Here is a 27,347-nt window from a genome sequence, read left to right as displayed (position 1 = left end):
TAGGACCAGCCCCTCCGTCACAGCCCGACGAGGCAGAGCTGTTGCTGCGGGGGCCCATGTGGCCATGTGGCTCTCCGTTCTCCTCCCAGTGGTTTACACAGGGAGAAACAGGGAGGCCTGCTTAACCGCCTTCAGATGACACTCAGTAGAAGGAAAATCACATTTGTGTTCAGACCTCCCTTAAAAGGAGATGCTTTCAGATTTCAAGGTAGATAGCAATCTTAAAAAAAACAATCTCCATCTATTTCTCTTTTTTGCCTGATTTAACCAGCTCCACATTTTTCATTTAGATGCTCAATGCTAATTTTCTTTCAACCTCTCGTGCTTCTCTACCTCTGCTGCGCCGCCTTCTTTCAATTTCATGGGTGTACAGGTGAAGAAGGCTCCGGGTGCCACTACCCCTAAAAGTAGAGTTTAAATTTCAAGCCACATTAAGCCTTCCTCGTCTACTCACGGCTCTTTGCAAACACAATTGCCTCCCACTCCCTTCGTCTCCCTCAGACTGTCTGGCCGCGTTATTTTAGTTGGCGTCTCCCGGCTCGCCAACCCTACATCATTTCGTGCCAGTCAAAAAGTGCAGCGTGCTCGGAAAAGCACAACTATGATCCCGGCCGTGGATTTCTCCTCCTTTGGCGCCTCGTGAAGACAATGTCATATCGGCTCTGGCAGGCGGGGAATTGCCATGGGCTGATGGAATTCGGTGTCTGTCCACTCCCATCGTCGTGATCCAGCTCGCCTTTCCTGCGCAACGCGGACAAGTTCATCCACTCCTATCCCTCCTCTTCCACAACGGATCATCCACGAGGTCCAGAACACCAGCATCTGTTTCGCTTCACAGCACGTTTTTCTCTAAACAGTGGGCTCTTTATTGTCATAACAGATACTTACTGCACTGTTTTACTCCTTACAGGTGCTATTTAGTGGAAATTGAGTGGCATCTCCTTTCACAAGTACCATAACAACAAAACAGGTACCTTTATTTCAACCTGCGGGCCAAACGGGATCTCTCTCCGAGCTGTTGTCAGACACTGGTAATCAAAGAAATTCAAATGTGCCTCATTCTGTATTCATGAAGAGATGCTCACTTAAAATTTGCAGGGGCTCTGCTGAACACGATTTGGTCTGGTCGCTCATTAGTTTTACTGTCTATTTTTATTGTCGCCTAAAATTGGAGTCGCATCGGAAACGATGAAATTCACCCAGATTTGATAAGATAGCGCAGCTGGTAAAGCTGCAGTGTATAAATGCTGTTAATATCCTCCCCTTTAAAATAATATTATGGCAAGATTTTTAATGATTTGCAAAAAAACACTCAGACTTTTTATGAGATTTCACGTGAAAATTCAACCCGGGGCTATTTAAAGCCTATGTGACGTTAATGGTGCATACAGTTGTATTTCCTGTTCTGAATCCTGCAAACCAGGTGGTACAAAAGGTTACAGACAATTACTGATAGAGCTGGTAAGCATTTTCTGTTGTAAAATGGTAGAGAGACATCCCACTTTGAAATCTAGTGACAGTTAACCTCCTTGAAATGAAGGAACGACACGCTATTCACTCTTTGTATTAACTATGATTTTATGTTGGACTGGTTGCCTATTAACCTGTTGCTGAGCAGGCGGAAGGTCTATATGTCTTTTGTAGATTTATGAGATTCCTCCTAAATATCAATAAATGTTGACAAAATATCAACATCAGTATCAACAACATACTGACTACTTGTGAAATCTGCATGCCAACTCCCAAGTTACAAACTGTTTGACTGTCAACATTCAAATCAGATATTCACAAAATTTTTTAAAAGTGTGTAGGCAGATAAATTATTATGTAGCCATAATAATGGTGTATTGTACGGTGTATTTCTGACAGAAACACAGTGCATTAGTGCATTAGCAGTCTTAAAACTTTATTTAATACAATTAAAACCTTGTGTAACAGATCTGAGAATGCAGTCATCGTTAATTGGTTTTCATTGAAATCCTTTCATGCGTGATTCATCTTCTGTGCATCACTCCACCTACCCAACTCTGCTCCACTTCACTTCATAATAAATATCTCATTTAGATCTGTGGGCTAAAGACCTTATTGAGTCTACATACATCTAATGAATTCATTTTCATTACACGTGTCATTTTGAGGTGGCTTGTTTATTTGTTTATTTATTGAACTTAGATTACTCTTGTGTGTGCAGTCATGCTAATGAATGAATCATCACTACCCATCTGAGTCATTTGTCCAGGATCTTGTGAGGTGTAAATTAGAGCTGGCCCATTCAGGACCTGCTTTGTGCACGAACCAGCTCCTGCCACCCGAGTGGCACCTCGGCACGACGCTTGCCTTCCAACCGCTCCTTGGTCTATGCGAGACTGCCGCATTCAGTGGACATGCGGTGGACTCAACTGAGTTCATGTGCTGGTCCCATTAGTTTAGCAGCGTGGAATAAAAGCATCTCAGAGGGGGAGAGTGAGTCACCGGTCCTTGCTTTCCTCTCTGCAGCCACTGCTGAGAGATCTCATGGCATGGAAAACTCTTCCATTTCATAGCACACGGGGAAGACGCTGGGCTCAGTGCATGGGCGTGCGCTTGTGTCAAAGAACTATTTCAGACTATTAAGTGTGACAACTTCACATGGCATCAAACACTTACAGTACAAGGGAAAGTCTAAGATTGCAATCTCACATGGAGTACCTTGCTGAAATCCCCCACAAGTCTCAGGATGGCAGTGCCATTCAATAGGTGTTTATCAAACTGGCTAGTCGCACTTTAAAGGTAGATTAATGTGTCACTACTCTGGACTATATTCCCCTGAATCATAAGCTTCTGGCTAATTGTCCATTATGAACATAATTATACTCTTCAGTGTCACACTACCTCCTCTGGACAATCTGAGCAACCTTGATTAGCTTTAACAAATTAATGGGATATAATTTGTCAAACGTTCATACTACATCTGTCCTCTTTAAATCAGTAATTTGTAATACACATATTTTAAGTCTTTGATTGCCCTCTTTAATATTCTCTTGCATAGTTCTGTGACATGTGTCCAGCTAGTCAAGCAGTTTGTTGGCCATTAGTTTTGATGTATATGATTTGACAACATAAGAGTGGATGAGGAGAGGTGAAAATAAACCACTCTGCATGCAGACACGTCAAAGCATGAGTTCACTCAAGAGCTATCGTGTTCCGATTCACTGCAGGTGTAAAAGGTACAGCACATTGGTATTCCTCATGTGGCCGCCGAGTTGCCTCCTATCAGACGGAGGCTGTTGGAGGTGTTACAGAGCTTCACCATCTACCTCAGGGTCAGAGTTCATCGCAAACTACCATTGACATACTTACCATGAAGTCCATTGAACCTTAAGGGTTTCAGACATGTAAAAGGCAGAGATGCCATTGAATTCTCTTGAAAATAAACCTGGTAATTGCAGGCTAAAAAAATCCCCCTCTCAGTAACCCACCAAACTGATCAAAGCTACTTCAAGGCTCGATATCACTCGTAATAAACACTGTTCATTTCATAAGGTGCTTCGGGACCAGTAGTGCAAACATCCAGGGGGTAGTTTACCTCAGAGTATCACCTCTGCAGCAGCATGTTACCTCATGCACACACACACACACACACACACACACACACACACACACACACACACACACACACACACACACTTCTGAGGGGATTGTCGGGACATCGGCAGATAAAACACTCAATTAAGACACTTCAGAACTCATCTTGCTGCTGCCATCAGCGGTCACATTATTAATAATGCTAACTGAGCTTGTGTCACTGACGTACATGCCCCAATGCTACAATGCGTCATGAGGTGGTATGCTTTGAAGTCTTTGTCTTCATCTTTGACTGCAGAATTGCTTGTAACCCTCCAACCCTCCAAGGTCATGTTGACCTCTGGGTTTTACAGCGGTGATGAATGAGCAAGAAGAAAGTGAAAATGTTCATTTCCATGCTCTGGCAAATAATGATGTGGACTATTCAAGTGTGTTATTTCGAGAATACAGATCACGGTTGGTTTTGTGTGATAAGCCACGTGATCTCGTTTATGTTCTAGATGTTTGTGGTCTCATCAACTGGTCTTTTGTGAGTTGTAGTCTGACAGATTTGCAGCTGAAAAGAGCCTTGTGATAATGTGCTGAATTACTGTGGCTATTTTTAACTTATGAGAAATGCTGTGTGCTTTATTATTTTAACTTTATTTAGTTTTGTCCCTTTTCCACAGATTTGCTGACAAATGACAAAGCGCCACACAGCAGGAAACAAATAAATGTTTTATTTATGGACCACTGCATTTTATTTATTTGATGCTTTATGAAATGACTCTTATTTATAGGTGGTGTTTTGTTTTTGATTTACTGTTGTGCCTCGTAGTGAGCGCCAACCGAGAGTAGTGACCGATTATTTGGCTATAGAACTAGGTGAAGATCACGGAAGACCTGATGTGCATTAAAGTAATTTGTTTTCCAATTAAATAAAGCCTTGGTAAGATAAACAATGCCCCCTTTCTCTATTAGTTATATTTAATAGGTCTCTCCTATCTGAGACATTTCATAATCTTAAAGACCCCTCCTCTGAAAATCAAGTTTAGACCTTGTAAACATGCCCATTTGGTTTTTATATGGTAAAAGTAACAAATCATCAGTGAAATATGTCAGGGCCATGGCTGAGCATATTGGATTTGGAACTGCAGTGTACAGATCACAGAAACTTAAGGAACCAATCAATGTGTGGGGTGGGGCTTTTCATATCATTAGCATAATGCTTGAGTAACATGACCAGAGGAGATGTTTTCTGCTTGCTAAATTTCACTATTTCAAGAGTGATGGTAGAGATGTTTTCTATTATTGACTGCAAAGTTACAAATGGAAAAAATGTGAAAATCCCATCGAAACATCCAAAGAACATGCGGTATCCATTTTATAGAGGACTGTTCTGATCATTTTATTCACAAAAGATACACAAAGCATATATCGAAGCCTGATGCTGTTCCATTCATTTATCTTGAGGGCACAGCGTGTGCAAGCCAACATGTTGGTCAACCACTACATTTTATATTTTGTGTGTGCCTGCGTTATTTGTCAACTGTGCACAGCAAATCTGCTGTGTTCTAGATAATGTTAGTCAGCCAAGTTATCCGATGATTCATGCCAAATCCTGACAGGACATTTAAAATGGCTTGGAGATCTTGATGAAGAAAGCTAGGGTAAACATTACTCAAAACAGGTTGCCTGGTACCTCAGCTGTTGAATTAGATGACAGCTATATTGATTCAAATAATTTTGGAGTTCTTCACGTGACTTCTGGGTTGTTCACAGAGGACGAATGTCATGATAAAGGTCATCCTCACAAGCTGCTAGGATAGCATTAGCAAGGTAAGGCTGGCTAGTGTACGTGGCACATGGAGAATGCTGCTTTAACACAGATAGCCCTGAACGCTAAGCTGTCCTACATGCAGTTATATGCGAGATGTTTATTTTTATGTAGAACTCTAAACAGTATATTCTGTTATTCAGTTATCTGTTATGTTTTACCTTTATGTTTCTAACACTGTAGTGAGTGATACATATAATGCATTACCATTCTGATACACTGACATTGCCACGTTTTACCACTCGCCATTGTGTAGCATACAGCAGTTAACAATATAAAAACAAGCAGAGTTTTGTGTGTTTGACGAGCAGAGTCAAAGGTGAGCAGGTAATCATGAGCAGCAGGCGAGCGGCAGAGGGGTGGGTGGAGACCAAAGGCAGGGGATTTGCATATTCATAGATCCACGCATATTGAATGAAGGGACAGGTGTGTTACATTTAAGTCACTTTTTGGGTTATTCTTTTTGGACATAACTTCTAAATATATAGTTTTTATGAATTGATATGAGTTTTAGAGGTTTAATTGATGACAGGAGAATGCCAAAATTAGGACTTGAATTAGGATCACTTGAGAATGGATTGTAATTTGAGGCAATACATGACATTTAGATGTAAGCATTTTTTTTTTTAAGTGTAAAATGAAAATAATCAAAACTTAGATCAAGCTCTTCTTACACATTAACATGTGGTCGCAAAGTGTTTTGTGCTCAGATCAGAAAAGGGTGGTAAGCTGAGTGACCGTTGTTTTGTTTTTTACACTCGTTCCATTCTTCATGAAACTCTTTGGTTTTTGACAGAGGCTGCATCAGTCAAGACCTCATCATCCAGCAGTACCAGTGACCGAGAAACTGTTTGCTCTGTAAAAAAGAAAAAAAGCTGCGTTGAGTTTCTGAATACTGCTGAAGTCAGTAAAGCAAGTTTATCTTGATCATTTCCAAGTCATAATTTAGTCACATTATATATTTCTTGCCTTTTGAAGGCCTGTCCGAGTCAGCGTAAAGGTCTAGTTCTATGCTGGCCAAACTGGAGTTAATTAATTAAATGATCAGTGTGGCCAAGATTGAACTTTGCTGAAGCATTATTTTCCATGCCAACTAAAGGCAGAGGTGGACGTTCCAGGTTCAGAAAGTAAAAGTCCTCACCAAGATTTTGCTCAGGCTTCTTGGATTGTGTTGATTCCACTAATTTTACCTGCCACTAATTAGAAAATCCAGCAAGCTTGAGTAAAATCCTGGGAAGGAGATTTACATTCTGAACCTGGAATGTCCATGTCTGACTAAAGGAATTGCATTACCGAGGATTGTTTTTGTGTTTGAAATATTTTTAAATATTCTCCAAAAAAAGAAAAGAAAAAGAGCTAAGGTTTTGGAGGATCAGCCTGATTGCAGACTGATATGAAGAACTGTGCACGCTCCTGGTCCCCATGGACAGCCACTTGTCAGTACAGAAAGTCACCAATACACACCAGTGGGAAAACACAGACTGCATTTAGTGTGCTCTGTAGGTTTGCTTTTTGCAACATACTTTAAAACTTTGAAATGCTGTACTTGTGTTTTATTGGCAGTGCAGTTTCAGCAGTTTTTGCTGTTTGCCCCAAAACAGCAGGAATTATGGTCAGAACCTTTTTTGAATATGTATTATGCAAGTTTGGTTATGAGATTGGAATGCAAAATATATATATTTTTATTTAGTTAAATTTGAAACTTTCATACTTAATAGAATGGATTCATAATTGAGTTAATGAGTAAAAACAGTTAATTATATACCACATTATTTATAGACAATTTCTAATGTGTAACATATTATAGATGTCATCTATAAAGTGTCAGGTGTTCCTGATACTATACCAGCATTTATTCCTAACACTCTTGGTGTTACCTTTCCTATACTATACTGGTGCTAATGCTTCAGCACATTTTTCATTGTTAATTTTAAACTAATTAAAATCTGACAACAACAGCGAAAAACATATAAGTGAAAATTACTGTGAGTGATCTTTAGAGACCTGTCAGCTTGTATACTATTGGTCTTATTTTAGTTTTTATCACTGATTAATTTATTCTTTAAAATAGCAATTGATTCTACCAATAGGCAGAATAATGTAGATTACACACAGATGTCAAGGTTAGGCATGAACCATGGCCTATATATTAGTACTGTAGGACTGGATGTTTAGTTTAATAAACAAGTGGGTGTTTGGCTCTGCAAGGCTCTTTTTATGAGTTCTACTTACCATGACATAAAGCAGTATACACGTTGGGTAAAATAGCGCATGTCACCAATTTTCTAAGTAAATATATTTCTAAAGGTACTGTTGACAGGAAATGTTCACCAGGTGTCAGTAACAATCCATCAAATCCACACATGCAAAGAAATCAAACACAGATGTCCATAAGTTGTGTGTAATAATGAGAAATGACACAGGGAAAAAGTATTGAACACAAGGGAAGTGCAAAAAGCCATGGAAGGTCATGACACTGGCTGATATCTATCAGCAATTAGAAGCAATCCTGCCACTTAGTGCAAATTGATATCAGCTGGTTCAGCCCCAACGGATGGCCTATAAAAACATGTCTCATTACCAAGGTGTCACACAAGAAACATCTCATGGTGAGGAAAATCAGTAAGTGTTCTCAAGACCTTCACAACCTTATTGTTGCAAAGCATACTGATAACATTGGTTACAGAAGAATTTCTGAAGTACTGGTGGTTCCAGTGAGCCATAATTGGGGCCATAATCTGGAAGGGGAAAGAAGATCCATGACCAGGTGTTTCCCACAATATCACAAACAGGGACGTGAAAAGAATTATCAGAAGAGCCAAGGGCCACTTGTGGAGACCTACAGAAAAATCTGGAATCAGCAGGTGCTGTTTCAAAGAAAGTACTGCACTCAACCGCCATGACACATGCATGCTCACCACGCAACACTCCATCACTGAAGAAAAAGCATGTCAAAGCGCATTTAATGTTTGCTGAACAACATTTTTTTGGACTTTTTGGATGCCATAATACACACCATGTTTCGAGGTCAAAAGGTACTGCGCATCACCCCACAAACACCACACCAACAGTCAAGTTTGGAGGTGGGAACGTCATGATATGGGTCTGTTTTTCAGAATACGACACTGACACACTTTATGTATTTGAAGGAAGGCTGAATGGAAAAATGTACTGAGATATTATTGATAAAAATCTGCTACCATCTACCAGGATGATGATGAAACAAGGGTGGACATTTCAGCAATGATCCCAAAGCTGCAAGAATGGCCCAATCACCTGACCTGAATCCAACTGAAAATCTATGGAAAGAAACTATAGGTCAGAGTTCATAGAAGGAGCCTATGGAACCTTCTGGATTTGAAGAGTGTTTATGTGGACAAATGGGCCAAAATCATACCTTAGTGAGTTTAATGTATGGACATCTATGTTTGATTTCTTTGCATGTGCGGATTGGGTGCATTGTTACCAACATCTGGTGAGAATCTCATGTCAATCACACCTTTAGAAATGTATATACTTAGGAAATTTGTGACATGTTCAATACTTATTTTACTTGCTGTATGCTTAAAAGTCTGAAGATGATTCCTGATGATTCCTAACGGCAGTGTGTACTAAGATACATAGAGATATTAGAAATTGTAGTGAAGTTCACAAAGTTTCAAAACACAGGCCTTGTATATATGAAGATGCAAACATGAGATTGGGAGAACCTTCTTCAGACCAAAATAAGTTTGCTTAAGGTTAACCCCACCCCCTCTTTAGGTTAACCTCACCCCCTCTTAAGGTTAACCCCACCCCCTCTTTAGGTTAACCTCACCCCCTCTTAAGGTTAACCTCACCCCCTCTTAAGGTTAACCCCACCCCCTCTTAAGGTTAACCCCACCCCCCTCTTTAATTTATGTCGGGGTTTAAACGCTGTACTGCTGCACTCTGCTGTATACTGTCAGATAAATTCAGAAGACAAGTGAAGTTAAGCTATATCTGAAGCCACTTTACATACACACTGGAATTCCCACATTGCTTTATCACCCGTTCCTTTGTGATTATAAGTTTATTCAGTCTGAAAGGAATCACTCACATTGTATTTGTAATTTCTGTCCATCCATTCATCCATCCATCCATCCATCCATGTCACAGTGACAGCTCCGGACCCCTCCTTGTGGGCGTGTCGCTATGTCGTCTGCGTGCAGTTATGTCGTGTGTGTGTGGGTCGTTTGTGAGCGTGTTCGTAGTCTCACCTGTCTTGTCTCGTGATCACTGGGGAATGTGTTCAACACCTATTTAATGTGCATTCGCGCAATGTCTCGTGTTCGTCTTTGTCTTGAGTTCGTGCCTGTGTGAGTGTCCATGTTTGTGTGCTCACGTTATCATGCCAACTTCACCTGTGTCAACATTAAATGTTCTGTGTTTCACCGTCATTGTGTCGTCGTGCCTGCCTCCTCCGCATCATCACAATCCATCCATCCATCCATCCATCTATCCATCCATCCATATTCTTCTGCTTATCCAGGTCAAGGGGGCAGCAACCTAAGCAATATGTGTGATAAGACTATAAGAAAAAGGCTTACATCTATTACATTAAACGTTCATGTGCAGTTCAAAGGCACCAGAAATTCACATGCCCTCTTTGTGCATCCTTCATCCTTTGTGAAGCCTCAGTTCTCTTAATGCAGAATACACGTGCACCACAGTTCTCTCTCTATCTTTTGTGTGTGGGGGTTTTTGTGGGTGACAAGCCTACACCAGCTCCAGCTTTCTGCAGGCCGAATGGACCGCTCGTCTTCACTTGAATGCAAGCGTTGTTGTTCGCGTGCTTATGAAATGTTAAGGCGGGAATCTGCCACAGGATGTCAGTAAGCGCACTTTGTTCACTCACGTGAGTAGTCCCATCTCTCTGTGTGTCTCTTATGCATGGGAAAATCACCAAATCTCTCTTTCAGAAAACACTCTGTCCTTTTCATTGCATAAAAATCAGGAGGAACACACAGAATAATAGCTGAGCTTCACATTCCTAATTTTACGTAAGTATTAGTGGGAAGCCTCTGCTTATATAATCGCTGTCTACATCTCTATCCGGCCTATCACAATATGTGCCCAACGAAAGAACCTGTCACCACATTAGTGCCATAGGAGTTCAGTTATATAAAAAACTGTTGCTCAGCGAATCAATGCCCCCATTAATTTACCAAGGATGAGACTTGAGAATTCAAGGTCACTGCACTCTCAAGCCAGGACACAATATCTCATTTAAATGTAAACTAAGGTGAATAACTTAAACATTCCTTAAACAGCATCAAAGGGTAACTGTTCTTGTTCAGTAATGCTTCTTGAATTAACTTTGGGGTAACTTTGGGTTTGTTACCTCACACAGACCTAACATAGCTTAGTTTTTAAAAGATTGGGGCCTGCTTTGATACTTTGCTTTCACTGTAGAGCTATTATGCTCCATGAAATATTAATATTATATTCCAGTACAATTCAGTGATTTGTTAGTGGCGAATGAGCTTAAGAATATAAATGAATCGAAGTTGTAATAGAATACATGGTGTGTTTCTAATAGGTCCCTAACCTAGCAGATCTGATAACGCTTCCTGGCGCGTCACTCGTCGGAAATGGTTATGGAAACAGGCGACGGCCGGTCACTAGTGATGAAGTCTCCACAGAGAGCGGTGTAGCCAGCGTTATCTTATAGGACTTGGGTACAATGTTGGAGCATTCAAGCTTATAATGTATTGTTTTAAATGTCGTCTCAAAAGCTGGCGAGTGTTTTAAAGGAAGCATAGTTAATTGAGTCGTGAGGGAAGATAACCTGTCAAATGACCGCGAGGTGAAAGTTTCCTTTTAGTTTTATGCTTTTCGATGAAAACTCTCACTATGACAGCTCCGGTTCACAATGCGACGGGTTCCTGGGAAATCGGAGGGTCTTCGGGTTCTGGACCTCGGGATAAAACGCAGCCAGAACTGGAGATGTCAGAAACGTCAGCGTCGTTTTACACCGGTGTCCCGCCCGCAAAGACCATCTGTAAGAAGAACTTGTCTTTGCCCGTCAACACAGCGTGTGCGAACAGTAACAATGATGAATTTACAGTTCCAGCAATTATCACTCAGCGTCGGGCATCTCACATGTACGGTGTCGGCTACAACCACAGAATGTCCATTTACAGTAACACCCGTCCGGTTCTGACTCGAGCATATCTTCAAGGACGTGTGTATAACTTTTTGGAAAGACCGTCGGGCTGGAAATGCTTTGTGTATCACTTTACTGTGTAAGTACAGCTATAACATACATATCAAACTATAAAAATGTGAAAAAAATCATTTTTTTGCACTGTAATTAGGCTGCTGGGTGTCTTTTCCTATCTGTTTTTTGGCAAAGGCAAAAAAAATAAACAAAAACAACGTCCAGTAGGTGATTAATGTTCATTTACAAGCAAAACAATAGCTCTTACTAATAAACGAACTACTGTCTGTTCTTGAAACACACACAGCACTTCACAGCCTATTCATTAGATTAGTGTCAGCAGGCAGGTTCAATTCCAAGTGCAGGGAACATGGCCTCATGGTGTGAAGATTCTTGTTTTCAGGGTTTGAAGTGAGTCTGGTTGAGGACAGCATGTGTGGAGGAATTCCCAGCGTGAAGGGACCGGCTGCTTGTCATGTTCTCTGTCTCTAGCAGGAGAGGAGGTGATAATGGCCAGCTAAACTTGGCCGGTGCGGAGGTCGCGTTGGTGGAGGTGGAGGTGGTGCGGTCCTGCCCGTGAGGCCCACTAACCCCGCGATTCGCTGATGTCGGGCGGGAACGCGAGAGGGGACTTTGTGAGGGTCGTTGTACCTGACTGCTGTGAAGAGCCACCAGAGATAATGCGCCCAGTGGGTGGTTGGGTTGTTGCGAGATGACTTTTCACTGAGAACGGCTGAGAAGACTGTGTTGTGCAGGAGTGTGGATGAATTAGGGCCTGCCGTGAACCTCTCAAATACGAAACCCTTCAAAAGCTTTTCGGCACTCTAGTCACGTCTCGGGAGTTGCGTCGTGTCATAATCCTTTCAGGAGGAGAATAAAAAATAGTACTTATTAAAAAAGGAAGTGAGAGGAGAAGGAGGGAGGGAGAGGGGGAGAGGTGGCCTTAGCAGTGGCTGGTAGGGGGAGTGTGGCTGTCCTGAGGGCTGAAGGGCAGTACTTTCCCTGGTGTGAGGGGAAGGCAGGCAAGGCTAGCCAAGAATGTGCACTTGGTTATCACTGCCCCAAAGGCACCAAAGCCAGGGCTGTATGGGGGATGAAAGGGGCTTATCATTAAAGCATGACCACAACACAGCAACCTGTGTTTGTGTGTGTGTTTGTGTGTGTGTGTGTATCCTTATGATTGCGTGAGTGGTCAAGTGACCATGTGTGTGTGCCTTCCCCTGACCCATAGGTGTTGTTAAATCTACTTAATGCACCCAGTACATTCTTTACTGTAATCTGCGTGACGCCGTGATAAAAAGACTCATATTGTCATGTGACCCAAGAGTGACTGAAGACAGGGCCGATGAGTAGCTCCAAGATTACGAAGGTGCATGGGTGAGTGGACGAAGAAGAGGCTCTCCATGTAACAAAGACTGGGTTAGCGAGCCCACGGCGTCACTCAACCTCGGAGCTCTGTAGGTGTGGAGAATGTGGTGCACTGTTAGGCTATCTGGAGACCTTGGCTCAAGCAGATGTACACTGTGAGGTTACATAGTTGCTTTCTCCCTGTCAGACGAGAGAAGAAGGCTGTGAGTGATCACCTCCTGCTCCACACAACACCTCACATCACTTTCCTCTATCGCATTAACACACCCGGCAAACTCTTACATTTATTTTGTGTCTCTATCCAGCACTAATGCACCCTTTCTCCCCCATCAATCCTGTTTTCATTGAGCACTCTCTTTTACTGCCATGACCAATGCACAGACATGGCTAATCACATCTGCACTCACAGAAGCGATTCTTCCTATATCATTATTTAGTTAAATGACTTATTTGGTTATTCGCTGAGGATTCGATGATTCGCTGAGGATTTGATGAGGCAACGTCGTCATGGTTTTGCTCCAGACGCTCTCCATGGAAACCGTAGCCTTAATGGAGACAGAAGCTTTTTTGCAGGCTTTGACAGCCACCCATTTGCCCATAGGCTGTCTCCCTACCCCTCAGGCCCCTCCCTGCGTGTCAGCGCTGACAGGTGACAGCTGTCCTCTCTTTGTCCTATCAGCAGCTGTGCTGCCCTGCTGTCTGGTGTTTGGTTGTTTCTTTTGTTGTTGTTGTTGTTGTTGTTGTTGTTGTTGTTGTTGTTGTTACTGCCATCGTCATTGACGTGACGTGTGTAATTCAGGATTCAGCATCTATGTTGTTAGGTGAAAAAAGCACTATGCCTTAGGAACGTACCAATTCACCAGAAGACCAGCTTAACTGACATTTTGTTTTACCAGCTTATCTGACAGTTAATAGCAATGCGTAGTTAGATGTTCAACAGATTTGATCAAACCATGTCAAAATATTTTGAAATATAATTTTGAGGAAATTTGTTCTATTTTGTAAATTCATTTTTTCTGTCAGATCAAGGTTTTTTTTGTCACATACATATGGTGACATAATGACTAAACCACTTTAAACCTGCTCTTCAGGAGAGTTAGTATTCCACAGGGATTCTGTGGCTGGCACAGATAATTATATACGTTCTAAAATCAGTATTTTAAAATGCAAAGATTCTTTAACAGACTAATGCTGAACAAACTGTGGGGTTTGCACAGTCTGTGTCCCTGTCAGATTACTGGCAAAAATGGGCTTATCTCTCCAAAAGAAAACAGTTTTATCTCAAGTACTGAGGAATTACAGTGGCGGTTGTGTTGGTCAAGCCATGCAGCAGTGCACACGACCTTGTAGGAGAGCGACACAGTGATGTGTTTAACGTCAAAGCCCGAGTTTTCAAACACACCTGGACTTTACTCTCGGCCCAGCAGATAAGCTCCAAACTGATTCACTTTCACCACTTATGACAGTTTATACACACACACACACACACACACACACGTAGCAAATACTAATAGAAACAGTAAAAAAGAAAAAAGACATGTCAAAATAAAAAATTCTCATTAAAATAATATTATTAATTTTTCCACCGTTTCATATGGTACATAGAGTATGTACCTAACCACAGGCTTTTCTCTTTGAAGCATTTGGCTTTTAATACTTGCAGTTATGTATATTGATTAAAGTGGACTGAGGTTTTATTTCAGTCTGACGGCAGGTCAGGAGGAAAAGCCCTGCCCTTGACAGCATTCAGCTGACATCCATATATATGTGGTGGGCCGTTATCGGCAGTAACGGCGTTCGATAATGTGATACTCTTATCGGGCGATATAAAAAATATCGCCATTAATCTATTCTTAAAGTTGGGTTGGGAACTGGGTCACAATAGGTAGGCAAACTATGATGACTTTCACCTTCATTTAGCTCGGGTGTATTCCTAACCAAATTGCACAGTAGGGGGGCGAGCACGAGTTTTCAAACCTGTGAATTACAAAGAATACCACAACAAATCGCACATCTGCTAACATGGATGCAGCCACGAAGCCACCAGGTTTGCTTCATGGAAAATTCATTTTTAAGAAGCTTCCTAATGGAGACATTGACAAGATTGAAGTTGTTTGCACCTTATTAGTTTATTGTAGGAGTTCTACCAGTCTGAAGTACCATTTAAACGCAAAGCACCCATTTGCTAATGCTGCTGACTCTGGTCAAGCACTGATGCTGCCCAGGGGAAGACTCGCCACCAAACTACTCTGAGTGCAACCGAGGCAAGGTCAGCACAGCTCTATCAGACAAGTTGACCAATCACTTCACTCAGTGGATTGCCACTAGCTGCCGGCCGATAAGCATGGTTAGAAACCCTATCTCAAAGACTGACTTCTAGTCATTACTTGGGTAGCACGCATTTTCTGAATGAGCCATTTTAATCTAGATTAATTTCAAGATTTCAGTTAAATTAATCTAGATTAAATTTTTTTTATCTATGCCCACTTTATATATATATATATATATATATATATATATATATATATATATATGAAATACTAAATATCTAAATATATGTTTACAGCAGGCATGTGTAAATGACGATTTACCCAGTAGGTGGCACTGTGGTTCAACATTGCTGCCTCACAACTGAAGTGGGGTTGAGTTTGCGTGGGTTACCAGGTACTCTGGCGTGTGTGTGTGTGTGTGTGTGTGTGTGTGTGTGTGTGTGTGTGTGTGTGAGAGAGAGAGTGAGTGCACGCACATACTGTGGTGGACTACAGTTCCCGCAGAACAGCCCCCCCTTATGATTTAAGTTATTTAGAGGATGAATTACTGAAAAAGTTTATACTACATTACTCCAGTAGGTGGTGATAGTGAGTATCAGTAGCTCAAGTCAGTTATACTGAGATTCTGTGCTGGAACTAAACACTTTCCGTGGAATTGATTGTGTACATATTATTTTTTCTTTTTGCTCTATGGAGCCTTAAACTATTTCTGAACTAAAACAAAAAAGACGTTTTATTGTTGTGGTGATTAAATAAAACAAATGTATCTTTCCACAGGTTTCTGATTGTACTATCTTGCCTGATACTCAGTGTGCTGTCTACAATTGATCAGTACCAGGCACTGGCCCAAGAAACACTTTTCTGGGTGGTAGGTTGCACACATCACATCTCTGTTGTATTTTATTGAGTGTTTTAACAGTCATACTTTCAACAAAAGCTTCTAATCAGAAAATGTAATCTAGTCTGTATACTTTTATTTGTGGTACTCGTTGTCGTGATGAAGCATTTCTGTCCAGCAGGTGGCGCCAGCGTCATACATTTTATAAACCTGCTTCGTTTTAAAGAGTAGCCCAGGCAGAGCAGTATTTAAAGGTGAATGATTTTTCAGTAAAAGATAATCATCTTTTATGCTATTAATCACAGCAAACAATTATTCGAAAGGCAGTCTAGTTTTCCCAAAACAAATGTTTTGCTGTTTCAGGAAACCTAATACATCTTTGACCAGGTGTTATTTTTTAAAATCATTTTGTTCAAGGGTCCTACCTCATATTATCTGTCCATTTGTCAGACAATTGATTTCTTACTCGCTTGATTAATGTATCAGAGCATCCAGTCTGATCAATATTCCCACCACAGCCTGTAATTAATGTGCTTATTCCATGAGAGACAATATCAGATGTTGGGCTGATCAATACTACACGCAAGACAGTGGCTGTGCATGTATGCCCTAGTGCCTTAGTGCCATATGTCAAGGTTAGTGGCTCTCTTCTCACGCTGCCACGCCTGTTGTTTTTATATGAAGCCGACCCCTTCTACCGTCTACAGGCCTGAGACAATGTGAGAGAGGAGAGACTCAATCGGATGAGGCTGGCTGAAAAAAGGGCAAAGCAAAGGTTAGAGATTATCTTGTGGTGCCTGGCTGCCGGAGGTCAGAGGTCAGCCTAGCCGCTGGCTAATAGGATTAGACCAATACGCTGTGTTCATGAGAGGACGCCTGGCCTTGCAGGCCCATGTCAGATGGGACGCGTCGGGAAGGAACAGGGAAAGAGCCTGGTGGATTAGCCAGACCAACGCTCGTCATTTACGAGGCCCTGAGCTCATCCAAGCCTGTAACAGGTGTGCTTGCTTCTGCGTAGGGGGGAAGAACCCTGTCGTCAAATGGCAAACACCCAGTTTAATGGCACTCATTACTAAGTGTAGGCCACACATTATGGACGAGGCTGTTTTTCACAGGAAGTCGATCTGCAGCATTGAGACGCCGTCCCCCCCTCCCCCCCAAGCACTGCCACCACCACCACCACGCCCCTCCCTCCACCCCCCCCGGCACTCCAGGTTTTAATGAGGCCTGAGCCCTCTGTGTTCGCCTCACAGCTGTTGGGGGGAACAAAGGCAGAAAGTGTGCACTGTGCAGCCTGTGGCACTGACTCCGTTCACATGGACCTCACCATGATCTGTGCAGCGATCACATGTGCGCACAACAAAGCGCGTAATTTCACCACAGCACTGTACATACAGGCATACATGTATGGACATGTAGAAATATTTATTTATGTGTGTGTGTGTATGTCTCTCTCTCTCTCTCTCTCTCTCTCTCTCTCTCTCTCTGTATATATATATATATATATATGTGTGTGTGTGTGTGTGTGTGTGTGTGTGTGTGTGTGTGTGTGTCTTTGGAAACTAATCTGACATTTTTACAACCTGTATGTTTATAGAGGTAACAGAGGTCCTTCAGGTCCTTCAGTAGGTGTCCAAATGTTATTAAACCTTTATATGTAATATATAATTTTTATCAGTAACTCACTGAAATGAAATGTATGGAGATATAACTGTCCAGGATACTTTCCATGCAACTGACGTATTTATAAACGTATTCATAACTGAACTATAAGATCACACAATAATTAAATAGGCCTGTCAACACTTCTGTTAATTGGCAGAACAGAGAGAACTGTTCTCAGACCTGTGAGTCCAGCTCAGGACGGTTTTATTCTCCTAACAGGAGTGCTACTACACATTTGTCCTACATTAACGTCCTGGTTGGTTGGTGGCCTAAACGTGGCACCTTCATAGCATCACCCCGGGGAGCGTGAGCGTCGACTTCATCAGGAAGTCACACAGGCACTCTTGAGCCCTTCCCTGCGATCTCGCTCTGCGTGAATTGCTGCCTCCCCGGGGTGAGTTCGGCGGGGTGACGTCACAGCACCCTCTTACGCTAACGAGGTGTGAGGAGCCACAGACACACTCCATGCTCAGCGGCTCAGGGTGCCACAAGGTGTTAACCACCACACCGACCACAGGACCTACAGCCACGGTGCCTTCTGATAAAACCCTTAGTTTAGACCCTACGCGGGTGTCAGTTTTGTCAGTGAAAGCATTTTATTCACAGGACCTTCCTAAAAGGTGGCTATAAAACTCTAAACCATCTAAAGCACTGATAATAATGACATATTTCCTCTTTAAAATATCCATGAACAGCAGTTAGTATAGGTTGTTGTGTTTTTGCCTCTAGCAGTGTTCATTTAACTGTAAAAAAAAATTGGTTTGTTTTCTGGCTTATTGCCCGAGGGCTGCTGTCTTGTTAGTTGACCTTGTCAGTGATTTGAACATTAAAGAGAAACTAAACATTCCCCAGGACCCTTTGCCTTCCCAAAGATGAACAAAAACGTCAATGTGTTTGCACGCAGGGTTTGTTTACATGGCTTTGGGATGTCGGCCGTTAAGTTCTGAAAGGACGCCCTCACCCCCCAAGGTTTTGAATATTCCACATTACAGAGGGTGATAGAAATCACCTTAGCTACTAAGACATCTCTCACCTCACTGATCAGGGTCTTAAGCCAGACACTCACACCACCCCCACCCCCCTCCCCTGTGCTGGGCTATGCTCTGGGTAGTAATCTCTACCTATCTTATCTCTAGTTTATTTTATTTTTAGTTTAAAGGGATAACATGGGCTTTTTATATTACAATTCCTCTTTAATACTATTGTTAAGTATTATACCCCTAGTTTATCATTTACAGTGGTCACCATAACCCCAGTTTTGACTCCATTTTGTGTGTGTATTTTTCCTGTAATCTTTTCCAAAGTTTCCATATCCATTGTGGCATAAAATTAATCAGAGTGCAACAAATGACCTTGTGTGTTTGCGCACTGACCATGAAAGGACAATAATGTAGACACTGGCATTTCCCCTTAAACCCTTGAATTTAGAAAGTGAAGTCCATGCACTTCCCCTTAAAAACTAGTTGTTTGAAAACAACATTTATTAACCATAGTTAACTCTAATACATGTGTTATACTATTAAGAAATAGTGAGAAGTCTACATTTAAGACAGCTTGACACTCATTCCAAACATAAGGCACACATAAAAAGCCATTTTACCAACTCTGATCTTATTAGTGGGGTGTCTAAGAGCAACTAGTGATCTTGTATTATATGAATTAGATTTAAATGAAAGTAGATGAGAAATATATAATGGCATTTTCCCCATTAGTGCCTTTGCAATAAAAATCAATACATACAACACAATACAATACTTCCTTTTAAGATAAAGTGAGGGCCAATGTACCATTTCATACAAGGAGCAATGGTGAGTCCTAGCCATTGCACCTGTAATAAAACACAAGGCTGAATGATATACTACATCTAGTTTTTTTTTATAAGAACATAGATGAATGAGTATAAATGAAATCACCGTAATCCAATACTGATAAAAATATACTCTGCACCAATCTTTTCCTTGCTGAAAATACACATTATGCTCTTCAAGCCTCAAAATATGTAAGATGACGAGTGAGTTTCTTGCTACATCATTGAAACACATTTCTGCTGTGGTCACCACAGTCAGTCGGCTGGAAGTTTTTTTTTATTTTTTTTTTATGACCTCACAAGATCGCTGCCAGAAGGTCAGCTGGCCCTCACTGGCCTCCCCATGTTGCCACGGAGATCCCTTCCTCCGCTCGTGGTGGTGACCGCATTCCAGCTGCATTTCGGATGGGGAAGTCCTATCGCCATGGTAACGAGGAGAGAGAGAGAGAGAGAGAGAGAGAGAGAGAGAGAGAGAGAGAGAGAGAGAGAGAGAGAGAGGCCCCCGCATCTGGGTTCCCGTTTCCTCTGTGTCCCCGGGAGCTGCTGTCGTGGCCCTGGGCACCCAATGGCCATCCACCCAGACCTTGTAAGTGACAGCTGGTCAGTGTGGTCACTAGCCTAGATTTAATTAGATAGCAGGCACGGAGCACTGAAGAGGAGGATGATAACGCTCACGGGATCATACGCTTTAATCAGTCAACCTCTCCCCTTCACATTTTTTGGACAGGGCTCGTCTCTTCTGGACGCCGAGCAGAAAGACGTGCGTGGACATCAAGACAGATCTGAGTCCTTGCCAAATGTCTTTGGATCCGTTGGATCAAAACAAAGAAAAAATTCCACTCGTTACTTTGCAGGAATTGTTCATTGAATGAGGAGGCGACTCGCTGATTACTATTATATGCTATATTACCACTCATAGTTAATATCCCTTTGAAAGATTAGAGTTTATTTTGAATGATGTTCCTATGAGAGATGGAAGATTGCCCATTTGGGTTCCAGCAGCTTTGCGACTCTTGTTGTGCCGGTATGGCACCCTGACTCGGTGCTCCCTTTCCAGATTGTGTGCCTGTGTGTCAGATCCACTTCACCCCCCCAACACTGCCTGTTTTACCCCAACGCTGCCTGTTTTACCCCCACCCCCCGCCTGGTGCAGTGGGGCCAGGGCCCATCCACCCTATGTTACTCCCCTTTCGAGGCCAGATTTGGACGAGCCCCGTGGGTATGTGCCAGGAGTCTTGTCCCCTTTCTCAGGCTGTTTGGCCCGTCTCCACCACCCCCAACCGTCTCTGCCGTCCAGACTGTGTGTGGGATGGAGAACTCCCGGCTTCATAACTCATACATTGTGTGTTTCCTCGCCGTCCTCACTGGAGCCGGGCTTGGCCGTCTCTGAGCCTCCCTTTGTTAAAGGGCGAGATGAGGGCGACCGCTGTTGTTGGCCGTGACCGTGAGCCGGCCTCCCCCGCGGACCCGCGTGACGCCTGTCAGCACCGCCGGCCGCATGGCGGCTGAACCCGGCCGCTCTGGAGGCCTTTATTCTCACGACGACAGTACGTCTAAATCTGGGTCGATTTGTTATGTAATGGAATTAGCTGAAAAAAAATGAAAAAAAAAATGAAGAAAAAAGTCCTTGTCTTTCTAAAACTGCTTTACGGGAGGGCAGTGTGAAGTGAGGTGAAGAAGTGTGAATAGCGTGGACCCTTATCTTGAAAATACATTTGTAATGGTTTCGATTATGTCATTCCTCTGCGGTGTTTCTATGGCCACAAATTAACGCAGCTGTAAAAAAACACCTTTTTTTCCATACAATAACGCTTCACTGTTTACTACTGTTTGCAGCAGGTGACCGTGGTTACCGGAATGAATGGCCACACTTTACCATTATTCTGTGCAATTTAAACAAATGCCATAAACGATCCCCACTGTGGGCTACATGAAAACCGCCTTTGTGCGCAGTGAAGATGGAAACCTGTGTGTGTGTGTGTGTGTGTGTCTCCGTGCCAGGAAATAGTGCTTGTGGTGTTCTTCGGGGTGGAGTACGTGGTGCGGCTGTGGTCGGCCGGGTGCCGCAGTAAATACGTGGGCTGGCTGGGGAGACTCCGCTTCGCTAGGAAACCAATCTCAATAATCGGTGAGGCCATTCTTATTCACTGAGATAACAGCAATGCCGTAATGGGGGCGAGTCTTCTGTGCATCGCCCCGCCCCGTTTCCAGTCTCTTTATCCCTCTGCCGCAGACCTGATCGTGGTGGTGGCCTCCGTCATCGTCCTATCGGTGGGCTCCAATGGCCAGGTCTTCGCCACCTCTGCTGTCAGGTAAATGGGACTCTGTTCTGCTGCATTCTGCTCCCCGACATGTTCTGACATGTTCTGATAGTTGCTGCCCTGTTCTGCCCCAGAGGAATCCGCTTCCTGCAGATCCTCAGGATGCTTCACGTGGACCGACAGGGAGGCACGTGGCGGCTGCTGGGCTCCGTGGTCTTCATCCACCGCCAGGCAAGGAAACCTCCACAGTTCCTCACCGTTCCTCGCTGTTCCTCACCGTTCCTCACCGTTCGCGCTCCTCGGTCGGTCTCGGAGAAGGGAACACGCCGGTGTCCGTCGGCTCCGCCCCCTATAACGCGCGTCTTCTTTCAGGAGCTGATCACCACGCTCTATATCGGATTCTTGGGCCTCATCTTCTGCTCCTACTTTGTGTACCTGGCGGAGAAGGATGCGGTGGACAGCAGTGGAGTCACAGAGTTTGCCAGCTATGCTGATGCTCTGTGGTGGGGAGTGGTAGGCAGCTTTCATTATCGCTATAGAAACATCAACTCCAGATCTGTGGTTTGCCTTGCCCAAAACCATCCCCGTGTTGTTTGTATTTCATGGTGTAGGTGACCGTGACCACCATTGGTTATGGAGATAAGGTTCCTCAGACCTGGATAGGGAAGACCATCGGCTCCTGCTTCTCCGTCTTCGCCATGTCCTTCTTCGCCCTGCCTGCTGTAAGTCCTGGGGGGTTCGCTTGGGCACACGCTGCATCTGTCTTGTTCCTTCCCCAAGTCCACACCAGATCGTATGTCCCGCAGGGCATCCTGGGCTCGGGCTTTGCCCTCAAGGTCCAGCAGAAACAGAGGCAGAAACATTTCAACAGGCAGATCCCCGCTGCGGCCTGCCTCATCCAGGTCAGGGCTGTTCGGGTCACGACCCTTCTGTCTCCATCTGCTTTAATAGGCGTGTGCTGTTCTCAGGCCCGGCTCAGCCTTTCCCCTGTCCCTATTTCAGACCTCCTGGAGATGTGTTGCCATAGAGAACCCGGACTCTCCCACCTATAAGATGTTCGTGCGAAAGAGACCTGCGGCACAATCGGCGCTGCCCAGTCCAAAATCCAAGAAAACCGTAAATAAGACACGCCCCCCAACACGAGCGCTACGACGAGGGTGCAGCTGGGTGGATCCTGGACGTTTTACAGTAGGAGGCCGGATGTTGACGCCTTCCCGTGTTTTGTCAGGTGAAGATGAGGAGAAAGAGGAAGAGCAGCGAGAAGGACAGCGAGACGACCTCTCCCACCATCCCCACCATCACCTTTGACCCGGTGCTGGACGACAGCGGCGACCCCAGTCAGGACACGGTGTTCAGTATTTCACACTCAGGTAGTATCACTGGCTCTTCCAGAATGGGGAGCTTCTTCCCGCACTGCCACCTTCCTCATCATCAGCTTCACCAGCCCCGTCTGCTAAAGCACTCGCTTAACAATCCCGCTGTCTTCTTGCCGCTGGTCCGTCCCGTTCGTCTCCCCCGGGCGTCCCCTCTCATGGTGGAAGTGAAATGATACGGTGAGCCCATGTGTCTACTACCACGTGTCTCTGTCTTAACACCCCCCTCCCCTCACTAAACACCACTCGGGCGAGTCTGGGTCTCTTTCTCATGGGGTCTCATTGTTTATTTTTTTGGGTTTTTTTTTTTTTTTACATGTATTTGAATGTGTCTTGTTCAGCTGTCCAGCTTGACATGATAAAGCGCATGAAATTTGCATCTGTCCTGAGCTGTGTGAGCTGGCGCAGTGCAGAGGTCAGGTCAAGCAGATAATAAGAACTCCTCCCTCCCCTCCTAGAATGCCAGCGTTCCTGGACGTCTCTGTCCTCCATCCCCTTCTCTCCTCCTGCAGGTATGTTAGAGCTCCTCCCTTTTCCTTTGTGACGGCGTGTGAACACCATTAACATTATCGTTATCGTTAGCCAAAAAAAAAAAAAAACGATTGCTTGCTCAAGCCGATGATTTTAGCCCTCCGCGGTCGTGTAGATGGGCGGTTTGGAAACAGAAATTGTCCACGAGAGGTTCCTTAATGGACGATCTGGTGTGTACACTGTACCTCTTTGTACCCGGCTAATTTGCAGAGAGCTGCATGGCTGACTCTTGTAACGCACCTTCAGAAACACAAGTGAGGGTGGATGTGTGTGTGTGTGTGTGTGTGTGTGTGTGTGTGTGTGTGTGTGTGTGTGTGTGTGTGTGTGCAGTGAAGAAAGGCATGGGTGTGTTAGAGGTGCAGTCCCCTCCACCACTGCAGAGGAACAGCAGCTTTGCAGATGACCTAGAAATGGAGGCGGAGCGGGATAGCCATCTCCTACCAGTCACTCACGTGTCTCAGTGAGTATGAGTACACACACACACACGCACGCACGCACGCACACACACACACACACACACACACACACACACACACACACACACACACACACACACACACACGCGCACACACAAACACACACACACACACACACACACATACACACACACACACACACACACACACACACACACACACACACACACACACACACACACACACACACACGCACGCACACACACACACACATACACACACACACACACACACACACACAGAAGAGAACTTGTCTGCATGGCAAACAAAAAAGAAACCCCAGCACTGAACAAGGGGGTACAGACCAGGAGCTGTTTGATCATTAGCACTCCGAGTGGAACTGGGTTCAGTATGTGGGAGTTATGCTGTATTTCAAGGCCACCGTTGCCACATTAGCCTTAAAGGTTGAGCACAATAGCCTGGTTTTAGCACCGGCAGTTAGTAACCGATTATCTGCAGTTAAATCTAAATGCTGAGTAAGTGCTGGCAGCAGTGTGCTAATCCCCACCATCAATTACCAGAACAATTACAGCTCCTTCACTTTCTCCCCACTCCCGACGAGCCCCCCCCCAGAACACCGCCAGTCCTCTTCTCCAGCAGCCGGTGGCCCAAACCGCTGGAAATGAGGCAAATATCCGGAGACCCTGTGGTTCCCATGGCGAGGGCCCGTGGGCGTGGCTTGCCGGGTATTAGCCGCACCTCTGCGCTCCGTTAGGCGTGCAGCATGTGGAACGGGTCGGAGCGCACACGCTCCGTTCACGGTCCGCTCCGAACATGGGCCGGACGAACCTTTGGCCTCCTTCGGATATACCGTAGCAGCCTGTCCAGCGTCGGGGTCGACCACTTTTACCGACCGAATCATCGGTGGAGTCGTTGAAAACGGACTGTAAGAACGTGGCCTCCTCTTCACTCCTGTTTGCGTCTCCTGGAGCAGTCTGTAGTCTACCACTAGAGGGCAGTGGAGATGTTGCTACTGCATTGTTCTCTGTGCTCCAGGTGAAATGGCAAAGCAAAATCTCTACTGCTTGCTTAGAACAAGGTTCTTGTGTGATGCAACAGTATCTCATGACCTGCATTTTGAACACAGCTGATACAACACTTACATAATCCTGCATGCTTGGGCTAACGGTCACGCACACGTCTTCATAATGAGGACTCTGTTTTGTAAGAGATGCCAGTGTCAACACACATTTTTGTATTTTTGTCTGCAGTACTCAGCATCTGTTTCTGAATCAGAAACAGTCGGGCAGTGTGCGGCTGCCGATGCTCTGAGAACGATATTCAAAGTATTTCCAGAATTTCAAGACATTAACCATTTAGACTGGCTTTATGTCGGCCTACAAACCAATACGTGATATGATATATCAAATATGTATGATATGATCAGCTATGACATATCAAAAGCATAAAGCTCAATCCGTTCATTTGACCCAGCGTCTGCGGTGTTTTCTTGCCATTATGATTTAGCAAATTTAAGTGAGTGGATTTTGCGAGCACAGGGTCTCTGTTTTGATTTAGCGAGTTTAAGCGAGCGCACTGGCTCTGCTGTTTCCTGCTAAGTTGAGCTTTGTGTCCCACATCTCCTTCTTCAGTGAACTTATTACATCTCCTCCACAAAGCCTCTCTTGTCACTGCCTTCCTCTGTTTGATCTTTGAAGTTTAATGAGCTTTCGCTCATCTCACACTGAGATGCAATGGTAACAGCTGGCTCGCTCTCTCCCTCCCTCTCTTTCTCTGTCTCTCTCTCCCCCTCCCTCTCTCTCTCTCTCTCTCTCTCTCTCTCTCTCTTTCTCTCTCTCTTTCTCTTTTCCCCCCTCTCTCTCTCTCTGATTGTGGGTGTGACTGCATGTTTATTTATGTGCAGCAGAGCAGGAAAGTGACTCAAAAACTCAGAAAGCTCAACCAGACGTCATACTACTCTCTGGTGCAATAGTTATCCCATCTCATTTTCTCCTCTGCTATCCTCTCTTTCTCCACTCTCCTTTTCTCCTCTCTTTCTATCCTCTCCTCTCTTCTCTCCTCTGCATTTGCTCGGGACCTTTCTCCTGCACTGACCTTTGACCTTGGCCTGTTAACTTAAGAGGAGGGAGAGGCCCAAAGGCAGCTTGTAACCCCCCCCCCCCCCCCTGCAGCTGAAACAGTCCGAATGAGGGTGGGGATGGGGGGGGGGGGGGGAACAATACCACGGCAACAGCGATCTGGCCGTGTGTGCACACATGTACCCGCACACACTATCACAGGCATTAAGACACACTTTCAGCTACACATACTGCCTACTGTGTCAAATTCCTCAGTGCACAACTGTTCAAAATGTTTGCAGAAATAAGAGCTGATGCAAAAATAGATTGTACATGGATTCATGTGAAACTCCATTATATTGCTAAGGACACTTCAGACTTGGAGGTGGCAGTATATTTTCACTCTCAGCTGGTCTGTGTACTGTGAAGTGCAACGCATCACTGCACTGGCCCTAAAATAAAGAGAGCCCTAGGCAGCCGGCACAGCCAAGGTAAAAGACTGTAAGGCTATGGAACCACAACCCAAACAGGTGCAGGGCTGAGTGGGTGAGAGTGTATATGAGAGTTTATATGAGAGTATTGAGTGAGTGAGTGAGTGAGTGAGTGAGTGAGTGAGTGAGTGAGTGAGTGAGTGAGTGAGTGAGTGAGTGAGTGAGTATGAGTGAGTGAGTGAGTGAGTATGAGTGAGTGAGTATGAGTGAGTGAGTGAGTGAGTATGAGTGAGTGAGCGAGTGAGTGAGTGAGAGTATGAGTGAGTGAGAGTGTGTGAGTGAGTGAGCGTATGAGTGAGTGAGTGTGAGTTAGTGAGTGAGCGAGTGAGAGTGTATATGTGAGTGAGTGAGTGAGAGTGTATATGTGAGTGAGTGAGAGTGTATATGTGAGTGAGTGAGTGAGTGAGAGTGTATATGGGATTGAGTGAGTGAATGAGAGTGTATATGTGAGTGAGTGAGTGAATGAGAGTGTATATGTGAGTGAGTGAGTGAGTGAGTGTGAGTGCGTGAGCGAGTGAGAGTGTATATATGAGTATGAGTGTATGAGTGAGTGAGTGAGTGAGTGAATGAGAGTGTATATGTGAGTGAGTGAGTGAGTATGAGTGAGTGAGCGAGTGAGTGAGTGAGAGTATGAGTGAGTGAGTGAGTGAGTGAGTGTATGAGTGAGTGAGTGTGTTAGTGAGTGAGC

At 44.2% G+C, this 27,347-nt stretch overlaps 1 protein-coding gene and 2 long non-coding RNA genes across 3 annotated transcripts in view; 2 read left to right on the top strand and 1 right to left on the bottom strand.

The window, feature by feature from the left end:
- Positions 1-6,120: 6,120 nt before the first annotated feature.
- Positions 6,121-7,786, bottom strand: LOC143526757 (uncharacterized). Its single transcript, XR_013133945.1, has 2 exons — positions 7,613-7,786; positions 6,121-6,236 (listed from the first exon to the last, which is right to left on the bottom strand). It is a non-coding gene; the product is annotated as an uncharacterized LOC143526757 (long non-coding RNA).
- Positions 7,787-7,983: 197 nt separating this feature from the next.
- Positions 7,984-8,648, top strand: LOC143527813 (uncharacterized). Its single transcript, XR_013134277.1, has 3 exons — positions 7,984-8,002; positions 8,173-8,244; positions 8,591-8,648. It is a non-coding gene; the product is annotated as an uncharacterized LOC143527813 (long non-coding RNA).
- Positions 8,649-11,005: 2,357 nt separating this feature from the next.
- The window catches only part of kcnq1.1 (potassium voltage-gated channel, KQT-like subfamily, member 1.1), a 29,208-nt gene continuing 12,866 nt past the window's right edge, over positions 11,006-27,347 (top strand). Inside the window, exons 1-12 of the mRNA XM_076997942.1 lie at positions 11,006-11,646; positions 15,977-16,067; positions 21,511-21,637; positions 21,743-21,821; positions 21,905-22,001; positions 22,143-22,283; positions 22,382-22,492; positions 22,577-22,672; positions 22,773-22,886; positions 22,999-23,140; positions 23,602-23,655; positions 24,005-24,134. Of these exons, the coding sequence (XP_076854057.1) occupies positions 11,240-11,646; positions 15,977-16,067; positions 21,511-21,637; positions 21,743-21,821; positions 21,905-22,001; positions 22,143-22,283; positions 22,382-22,492; positions 22,577-22,672; positions 22,773-22,886; positions 22,999-23,140; positions 23,602-23,655; positions 24,005-24,134 (1,589 nt within the window). The 5' untranslated portion in view covers positions 11,006-11,239. The remainder of the gene's footprint in view (positions 11,647-15,976; positions 16,068-21,510; positions 21,638-21,742; positions 21,822-21,904; positions 22,002-22,142; positions 22,284-22,381; positions 22,493-22,576; positions 22,673-22,772; positions 22,887-22,998; positions 23,141-23,601; positions 23,656-24,004; positions 24,135-27,347) is intronic.

The sequence above is a fragment of the Brachyhypopomus gauderio genome, chromosome 1, assembly GCF_052324685.1.
Source record: "Brachyhypopomus gauderio isolate BG-103 chromosome 1, BGAUD_0.2, whole genome shotgun sequence".
Classification (NCBI taxonomy): domain Eukaryota; kingdom Metazoa; phylum Chordata; class Actinopteri; order Gymnotiformes; family Hypopomidae; genus Brachyhypopomus; species Brachyhypopomus gauderio.
Note: the sequence above shows the minus strand (reverse complement) of the source record. Positions and strands in the feature narration are given on the sequence as shown.